Raw genomic sequence first — 10,000 nt, 5'->3', positions numbered from 1 at the left:
TTACAAGGTTATGTATTTCACTGTGGGACCAACGCTTATTAAAAAGTGCACCTTTTCGCAGATAAATTAGTCTTGATGTTAGCCGATGAAATGAAATGCATAATGTGCAATTACAAAACATTTTCAATATTTAGTTTGCAACGGAAAGTGGTTTTACGGTAACCAGGCCACAAAGAATTCAAGTTGAAGTAGATGGCTGATATTTTTTTCTACATTAGTGATCGTGAAAATTCATTTCTAGAATTCATTGAATGGGGAAAACTGGTCAGAAACTCAGTAATTAGACACCATTGATTGCCATGTGTGAAATGGAAAACATTTCAGATGACAATGCTTTTAGTGACTCTTATAATAAATTTTCAGATCTCGAATTCCCAAACTTTTTTAAACTCCCTCAGATATAGTGAATTTCTACCCGAGGGATTCTCGAACAAAACACGCGGAAAGTTACAACTTATGGAGAAATACAGGTTGTAGAATTGATCGAAATCACTAAAGACTTGAAAACGGAAAATACACAGCACGAAAACCGCGTGCCTGTTGATTGTACTTCTCTCTAAATGTAATCGTATTTATGCATAAATTTTAAGTGATTGTTGAGAGCGGACAACTATTTAGAAAGCAGGGGCTACGCACAATTAAAACTATCACATGTTAATTACATTTTCATTGAATTGTCTTTTGAAATTGATTCATAGGGTGTCCTTTGAGGTGGCTCACTCACGCCTTGCCAGTTGTGTATGTCAGTTTGGTTCAAAGGATGTACGGAAAAAGCGCTTGAATTTTTTTTAAGACAAAATAAATAAAATGTACTCTTGTATGAGGTCAAGACAGATAACAAATTGTTGTTGAAGTATCCTCGAGCAGATATGTCGGCTTAAAACTTGTGATTGGCCGGCACCGTGCCAAATGCATTCGTACACCGACTCGACAGATAATGGAAAAGGGCGTGGCGCCTATCATGTCAATGGCGGCCGTCATCGAGGTTGGAAGATCGTCTTGGTCCCTGCCTATGTATCCGGAAGGTGCACATGTATCCCCGAGTGATACAATTTGACCCCAAAGAGCGCGCAATTCCACTCTCTCGTCGACGGTTTGTTCTCATGGGAAGGGCGTAGACGTCAACGAACCAGCCAGCGAGTGTGAGTAGGTCGTGATTTCCTCGAATCTATCCCTTGTTCTTAGTCTCTGGGCATGCGGGCAGGGTATACCAGTAGTGCCTCGGCGAGGGCTTCGAGTTCCAGCCCATGAGTCGAATCCCGGTGAATCCAAAACGCCTTGGCGCATTCTCCTTCTTTCAACACTTGAGCCATGGTGATTCAGCAGCATTCCATTCATGCAAAAACTGTTAATCACGTATATTGACTTGTAGCTGTGTGCACAAATGAGTAAAATGAAAGGTAGGTGTACTTACCGGGCAGAAGCTGCGGCTGAAGGGATACAGAGCTAATGTTTAACTAGATTGTGACCCCTAATATACAAATCAACCAAACCGCTCACGCCATTTTCCCGCGTCCCTCATACAATATTGGGGAAGATGTGGTATTATTTATCTCGCTCCCCAACTATAGGTTACAATTATATTCAATCAGTATAATTGGAACACGAACACAAATGAAGTTGAAATTAATCAAAGATTTGACAATTGTGTGTAGCTTTGTTTTGCCCATACTGACGAGAACCTCTTTTGCAGATGTGCGCTCTGTTTGGAACCGCCTTGGCTATGCCCAGTGCTTCTGAAATGATGGACTCAGAGGTATGTGACGGCTTCGTTTATCAGATTTCACTTGCCCTTTTAGAAGGCAGCGGGTTTATGATCCCATCTTGTTTGATTTTTAATTTAAACCGGCAGATGTTGGACAAAAATTCCGATGGATGTACTTGCATGGAACACCTCAACGTAAATACGGACATGTTCAGATCGTACATGGATGAAGACTACAGTGGATACGAAAATGGAATGTCTCTTAACGAATTAAAACAGTTGGTGGTGACGGAGACGGCAGAGCTGCTTAAGAAAAGTGCGCGAAACGATCAAGATATGGAAGCCAGGTTAGTAAGTGTTAAGTAAGGCGTCCTTGCGAAATTTTATTCGTTTTTTTTCCCCCATTTTTGACGTTATATTGAGCAACTTTGCCGAAGGGGCCCCAAGTAAATTGATATTGGTAAATGATGAGTAACGGAAAATCCTTTTTGTCTACAATACAAAGCTGTCAAAATTAGATGTAGTTTTTGAACTTATGCCTGCGTATTTTTTCCTATAAGCTCAAAATTCAAAGTTTAGTGGTTTGACGCTTATAATTGACATGGAATATGTAGCATTGCTAAGTTATGTAGTTCAAAGGTTAGTGTTAGATTCAGAAATAAAATGTTTCATTCCGTTTTCTTTAGTATATGTGACTGTCTCCCATGTTCAAACCAATAGTTTGTTTTTTTTTACGCTTATTTACTCCAAGACAGACATGTTTAAGTTTATATTACACCATTTATCAGGTGTATTTATTTCCATTATGAAGACTACATATTTTAACTGCATTGAAACAGAAGTGTAAATAGTTAAATAAATTTTCTGAATAAATTAGCAGACGCACAACAATGTATTTAAATGTCCAGCAGAAACAATATTTTTAATTACTGCGGGAATGTGGCAAGAAGACCCGACATTTAGCAATGCAAAACTGATGTTCTATTTTAACCCTATAATCTATACCTAGGGGACCTAATTTAATCAAGTTTTATTTAATTTACTCTTGTATTTCTACCTTGAACAAAATATGTAATTAACATGCAATTAAATTCCTTTCAGGATGTTCTGTGGAGGACCCTGCGTTCCTAATTTCAAGAGAGCAAAGAGAACGTGTAATAGACTCCTGTTGGAAAGCTGGGCTCTCGCCTCGTACCAACCCACGTGTATTATGACCGCCTTGCAGATACTATCAACTTGCTGCCGTGATATGTTGAAATAGCGTCATCATGTCGAAGGTTCATGTTTTTTTTTCGAATAATAAACTATTATTGATCACTTCGTTTGTTTTATTCTCTAGTAAAGAAAATTTTAATCCTTGAGGTTTGAAGTTCACAAGTTATACAGTTTAAATATTTTAAAAAATATGCAAATGCATAGCTCAGTTAAAAAGATAGATACTCTATAAAAAAAAAAAAAAAAAAAAATTGTAGGGTCGCGTCTGCAAGAGCCAAGTTTTGCTCAACAAACTTTACTTGATGTTACGTCAGATGAGAAACCGCGAGCAAAGTTTCGTTATTACGAAGTCTTGCTCGCGGTTACTCCATTTCTGACTTCGCACCGAGCAAAGTTTGATGAGCAAAACCGGTCGCTCTTCTGGATGTGGCTTTTAGTTTTATTAATAATGATTAAGCCTTTCAATTAAAAATAGACTGGTCCCGTTCTTATTACTTTCTCGACTGATTAGGCTGTTCTAGGATATGAATGTAGGTATTTTTTTTAATGGGTATGTCATTAAAATATTTGTTCTTGAATGGAAATAATTGCTCGATTCGAGAATACAAGGAAACTAACTAGTGATTTCTTTGCTATGCTTTAGGCTTTTTGAACCGATTTGCTTAGTAATATTACATAATTGCACGTCACACCTTAAAGTGCATTGGTATGATTGTTTACTTTGCAAAATTTAGTTTTGTTTTATGGCATAACGCGTAAAGCCGTGTCAGATATATACCACATGGAGGATACTCTGACCCTTTGTTTACACCTCATTTCAAACCTCATTGGCCGTTATCAGGCGAACGTGAAACGAAAAAACGACGGAAAATGATAGTGTGACAGCGCCTTTAAAAGTTTTTTCCCTGGCTCAGCGAACTAGTGAACAAAGAAGTGTTGTGATCGTGGTAGGGGTGTCCTACAACTGAAGAAATAACTTCATCAGCCTATTACTGTGTTACAGGGGCGTGTGTAGTGTGAAAAAGGACCAATGAAAAGAAAATAAGGAGATGAATAACATAGAATAATCCATGAAAGAAAAGTACCGAAAACAGCTGAAAGCCAGGAAAACGGTGATCAGACCTGACCTGTAATTCGAATAATTCTTAAAGACAGATCTCCCAAACATATAGTAGACACAATAGAACCAAAGGCTTGTTCAGTAAAGAGTAAATAAATATTGAAGTGGAAGCCTTCTTTCACTGTTACTTTTATAATCTATCTATATAAAGCATAAGAGACCTGACACTATGAAAGTTAGTGGTGGCAGATTACCCTTTAATTGTGGAGTATTTAATCTTAACTGATTAAAGTAAACAATCATGTAATAATGAGTGAATATCAACGGTAACACAGAAGTACCACATTTTCACTGATAATGTATAATACAATAATAAATACGAATGGACTTTCCAGTAGCATAAACTGGATATATTGTAGCGACAGATCTTTTGTAATATGAAAAGATTTTAAGGCACATAATTAAGTTCTCTAAGCATTTCGAGACAGACAATAAGAGTTGCAGATTTTTTTTCTCTTATATACATGTGTGCTAATAATTTAAATAACTCGTTGCTATTTTTAGGAGACCGGATGTTGAGAATAGATTGGAAAGATTTGTCAGAAGTATCTGCCAATACTGGACTGAAGTAGGGGGGGGGGGCTGAAAACTAGGGTACTTTGGACACCGTAGTAATTATTTTTGTTAAAGGTTACTCCACAAGGCGTCAACTGATAAAATATATTTGTTTTTGAGTAACGGCTTTTTAAAATAAAATTTGCTTAAGGGAACCATATTTTTGTTGATTACCCTTTTAATGATAATCATCCAATGCTATATGTCTTTTTATAGATCCATATTTGTCTTTTTTTCGGACTTCCGTTTCAAAGTGAACTGTATTTTTTGTTTATCGTCTCCCTACTTAAACAAGAACTCATAGAGGAAGTCAGTTCATAATTACTTTACTTTTTACCTGCTACTTTTCTCATTTATTCAAAACCTTTCAATCACTAATTTGACTGTAAATATTCTCGGATGATTTCAAAACCATATACTTTCATATAATTATTATAGGTGATAAAAAAAAAAACTTTCTCACCGCATTTGACCATCTTGAGAACCTATCCTGTTATTAATATTAAAACCATTGTGGGGAAAAAAACAATCAATTGGATCACTAAAACAAGCATGTATATAACAATCCATTTACTTAAATATGTATGTTAAAGCTTTGCTTCGTCACATAAATTAGTACAGTTCATTAATTCAAATACTATGAGTATCCTTAATCTTTTTACATCAACCACAAAGGAAACAGTGCAGACCTGATGGTTGATGAACTATCCACTCCAGTTAAAAATAACCATTCAATGTGAACACAAGAATCACCCTAAATAATATGTACACTCATGCAGGTCAGGTTCAATGCGGTGTAAACCACTCTAGTTTACACCACTGCATATGCAAACAATAATAATAATACACTAAATGACTAGGTATGAATGCCCTTCCCTTCAATATTCCGAATATATTAATGTAATATCACACGGCCTACATAATGCATACAGCTTTTCATATATGTAACGGGGACTTAAACATCGACCTGCATTTTACAACTAATACCCATAAATAAATTTTAATTTCGATGCTAATCAGACAAAATGAAATCGCTGGAGAGAGACGGTGTATGAGATGGCAGTAACGTCAGGTTGGCATCGACTTCCTCAGCTCCCGTAGGTACCCCTTCAACTAACTGATACTGAGTCACACCGCCCACTGTCTGTTGCAATACAAGCCGCCCATCAGCTGTCTGCAACAAGACCTCGGATCCATTGAGGATTGGTGCATCTGTAGACAAGTTGTCTTGTACTTGGTCGCTTCCTGAAGTGCTTGGGACGGGGACATTAGGGTCGGTCTCACTTTCAGCCAAAAACTGCTTTAAAGGTGCTGCATTCCCTACAACTATCTGGATATCTCCATGTGCAGGTTGACGAAGCAGCTGGTGAAGGCTGTCATCCATGCTTACTAAGACTTGCATGTTCCTATCATCACTTGCCACTTCACCTTGAACTTCAGGGCCAACCTGGGCATCTCCATTGAGCTGTGTTGTTGCTCCTTCCTCTTCTTGCACAATCACATACTGCAAACCTTCTTCATTGCTTGTTAACTGCAATACTGCTCCAGTTCCTTCTTCGTTCAGGAGATGCTCTTCGGCAACAGTATCATCGTCCAAATCCTCTGCGTTGGCTAATCCTCCTGCCAATTGTAGGATAACTGCCTCTTGACACTGCTGAGTTTCTACCAAGTGGTCTCTCATGTCTTCCTCTGTCTGCGTGGCATGTAAACAACCAGGACACTGCCAGACATCTGCTGCCACTGCTGCAGATTCTACATCACCCGCTTCTTCATCAGCCATAACATGAAGGCGGAGCAAAGGAGTTAAGTCTTGCCAACTCAAGGTAGAAACTTGTTCCAAGAAATTGTTGGTGGCAGCAGCTGCATCAGCAGCATTAGTTGTGATGGGTATCTCTGGCAATGTAGATGGCGTAGAACGTGTTTTAACAGCGTGTCCTTGGGCCTGCACACCGTGAGTAGCATGGTCCTGTAGATGCCGAAGTAATGATCCTTTCACAACAAACATCTTACTGCAAACAGAGCACCGCCATCGATTGACAACCAGTTGCGTCGCAGCTTCATTAATGCCATGATCCGTCTGGACGTGCCGCAGCAGCTGGTGCCGAGTCGCAGCTGTGTGTTGGCAAATACCACACTCATATGGCTTTTCTTGTGTGTGAGTAAGGACGTGTCGTTCAAGCTGAGCTTCGCTGCGGAAAGATTTGGCACAATCTGAGCAAGGGAGGGAGGATCCAGTGGTGTGTGTTGCCATATGGCGAGTCAAGTCAGACTCTAAGCCAAACTTACGATCACAGACTGAACATTCATATTGCAACTCGTGGTGACGACGGGCAACATGAGTCCTCAACAGACTTTCTGACCGGAACATCTTGTGGCATCCGTCCACATGGCATATATTGGGTGTGTTGGGGTTGTGTGTGATCGAGTGTGCCTTCAAGTTGGCTTGCTTGACAAATGTCTGATTGCATATGTGACATGTATGTGGAGTTGTCTCTGAATGATGCACCAACAAATGGTTAGTGAGAGCTTCTTTGGATGCATAGACGTGGCCACATGAAGTACATGGAAATTCACGTTTGAGTTTCTTCTTATGCTGATCAAGTTCTTGCTGCGATGAAAATGTCTTTCGACAATAAGTGCACATCATTAATTCATCTGAATGGGCACGAACAAGGTGGTCTTTCAAAGGTCTTTGTCGTTTGAACTGTTTGTCACAAATGTGACAAGTAAAAGCCCTCTCTGCAGAGTGTGTTATCATGTGATCATCATACCGATGACGTTCCACAAAGGATTTCTCACAAAAATTGCACTGGTATCTTACCACATTCTCTCCTCCATGCTCTGCTCGTTGGTGCTTCCTGTAATATTCCTGAGTGTCACACTCGAGTCCACATTGCTCACACTTCCACCGTTTTTGACACTTTTCCACATGTTCATTGTAAAATCCAATTGATTTGAACTCTCTCTTACATACAGGGCATGGCCGAGCTTCTTTAAAATAGTGGCTCTTGTAGTGCTCCCTGAGATTGCTGGCCATCCCGAACTTGATCTTGCAGTCTGAACACTCGATTGTTTTCTCGTCCATGTGTAGCCACAGATGTTCCTCCAGTGCATAAATATTATCATAGATTTCGTGACAAAAATCACAGCCAATCTTGGGCTTCTTTGGGTTCTTATTCCCTAATTTGAGAAACTCGTCATAATGCCTATTCTTCATGTGTTTCCTCAGTAAGGTTCCCTGAGCATATGCCTTTCCACAAACATGGCATTTGTGTGGAAGATCTCCCTTGTGACTCAACATGTGCGTCCGCAGGAACTTGGTGGTGAGGACTTTGTTGCAAACAGGGCAGTTCATCTTCTTGGGGAGATCCTTTACCTTATGTCCTTTCAGAGGATTCAACATATCCATTTCCTCGAGGCCCCCTTCACGTGTCTGCTGTAAGTGAAGTGTCACATCCTCTGAAGGAACAGGTGGTGCTGTAATTGCTTCTTTCACTTCCTCTTTGACCTGCACAGTGCCGTCAGTGGCAATAACGAGCACTTTCGAGCTTGGAGCAGCAGCTGCTTTCTCAGTATGCTCATCCTCGGTCTCTATGGCATCCATCCTCTCGCCTACACTTTCATTCTCACTCTGGCTTGTCACATCACCGTTTTCCGTGAGGCCAACTTGATCACAATTATGAATAGTCTTTATGTGTTCCTCCAAGGCCTCCTCTTTCATAAAGCCTAAATGACACAATTTACAGGAGAAAGCTGTGTGACTCTTGCGGTGAAACCGAAGCATATCAATACAAGCAAATTTTTCTCCACAATGTTGACATAGAAAGGAGGGGTCTATTTTGTGCACAGAAATACAATGTTCTTCCAGGTCCTTTGGGTACTGATACCCAGCTCGGCATTTGATGCAGTTGTAGAGTTCGAGCTTCAAAGCTTTGTGAACCCTTACCATGTGTCTGTGCATTGTACTAAGGCAACTGGTTTTGTATTTACAGTACTTACAAGTATATTCTTGTCCTTTATGCATCTTTTGGTGGTGCAATTTCAAAGATTTAAGACCATAAACTTTCTGGTGGCAAATGGGGCACTCTACTACTTTGTGCTGCTTCACATTCTCCTTGAGTTTTACGTTTATGGGTGACTTCACCAATTTATTCTTATTCATAACAGGATGCATGATTTCTTTATGGTGTTCCAATGCGGTTCCCAATACAAATTCTGCCTCGCATGACTCACAGTGCAAAGTTGGATTCTTGTCATGAAACTCACGAAGGTGACGCTCTAAGGGCCGAAAGCTATTGTAAGAACGGCCACAGTCTGTGCACTGGACTGGTTTATGCTTTAGGTGCATGTAGAGAAGGTGCCGATCACGTCCTCTTGCAGTGGGGAAAACCCTGTCACACTCACAACACCTAAAGCTTCCCTGTGCATTCTTATCGCTGTCACTAGGGTCAGACTGCATATGAATCTCTAGAGCATGTCTTCTCGCTTCCGGTTTGCTGGAGAAAGTCTCAGTACAGAGTTTACATCTATACTTCTTAAGGTCAGAGCCCTCAACATGATCATCAACAATCTCAGACTTTATAGTCTTTTCATTCAGCATCTCTGTGGCTTCCTCCTTTACAAAAGCACTCAGTACATCGGGATCATTAATGACAGCCTGGAGTGTATTGTCCTCACTCTGTATGATGGTCACCTCAAGACTTGGCATACTTGCAGCCAAATCCTCGTCAAAGCCAGTCACTTCGATTGATGGTGTGCCAACATCCTCAGACTTTATATTTGGCCAGCTTCTGAGCCCTATTTCTTCCGTCTTTGCAGCCCCTCTGGAATTTGCTTCGATCATTCCTTGCTGCGAGGTCATCTCGTCTATGGCACTTATCAAATCCTCTTCACCGTGGTCCAGACTCTCTATGTCTTCGATTAGAGAACTACTAGGGTCGGTGCTGATGCCCAAAATCTCTTGTACAACTTCATCTAGGTCTAATTTGTCTTTGTCTACCGCGTGCACCTCTTTTTCACGTCTGTCGACTTCTGTCACCTGGATAATGCACATCTTCTCCATCATCTCTTTACTCTTGTCCTCAACCGGAACAATACCAAAGTTCACTTTCTTTTTCCTTCCTCCGCTTTTCTTAGCAACCTTGGGCTCCTGCAACTCCTCGTCCTCAATGTAGAAGTCCTTTTCCCCTCTCAGGACCTCAAGGAATGTGTTGAACTTGGCAGACCGTTTCCGCTTTTCTCGCTGATTCACCATAAGAGGAGGTGCCTCTACTACATCTTCCTGTTTCTGCTTTCTATTCCCCTTCGGTGGTCGGCCTCGTCTCCGCTTGGGTGCTCCTCTACGGGGTTCTACGGGTGCTGCTTCCTCTTCCGTGGATCTGGCAGCAGTCTGCGCTGATGGGGAG

The 10,000-nt window shown here is 40.7% G+C and overlaps 2 protein-coding genes across 2 annotated transcripts in view; one reads left to right on the top strand and one right to left on the bottom strand.

The window, feature by feature from the left end:
* Positions 1 to 3,022, top strand: part of LOC122244907 (uncharacterized) — a 3,712-nt gene extending 690 nt beyond the window's left edge. Inside the window, exons 2-4 of the mRNA XM_043002871.2 lie at positions 1,694 to 1,756; positions 1,853 to 2,052; positions 2,807 to 3,022. Coding sequence (XP_042858805.2) covers positions 1,694 to 1,756; positions 1,853 to 2,052; positions 2,807 to 2,966 — 423 coding nt within the window. The 3' untranslated portion in view covers positions 2,967 to 3,022. The remainder of the gene's footprint in view (positions 1 to 1,693; positions 1,757 to 1,852; positions 2,053 to 2,806) is intronic.
* A 2,128-nt stretch (positions 3,023 to 5,150) lies between these two features.
* Positions 5,151 to 10,000, bottom strand: part of LOC122244909 (uncharacterized) — an 18,720-nt gene continuing 13,870 nt past the window's right edge. Inside the window, exon 2 of the mRNA XM_086534919.1 lies at positions 5,151 to 10,000. This exon is cut by the window's right edge and continues 379 nt beyond it. Within this exon, the coding sequence (XP_086391045.1) occupies positions 5,608 to 10,000 (4,393 nt within the window). The 3' untranslated portion in view covers positions 5,151 to 5,607.

The sequence above is a fragment of the Penaeus japonicus genome, unplaced genomic scaffold (assembly GCF_977035675.1).
Source record: "Penaeus japonicus unplaced genomic scaffold, GWHDUDI00000001_assembly GWHDUDI00000042, whole genome shotgun sequence".
NCBI classification, from domain to species: domain Eukaryota; kingdom Metazoa; phylum Arthropoda; class Malacostraca; order Decapoda; family Penaeidae; genus Penaeus; species Penaeus japonicus.
This window is presented reverse-complemented; position numbering and strand designations above follow the sequence as displayed.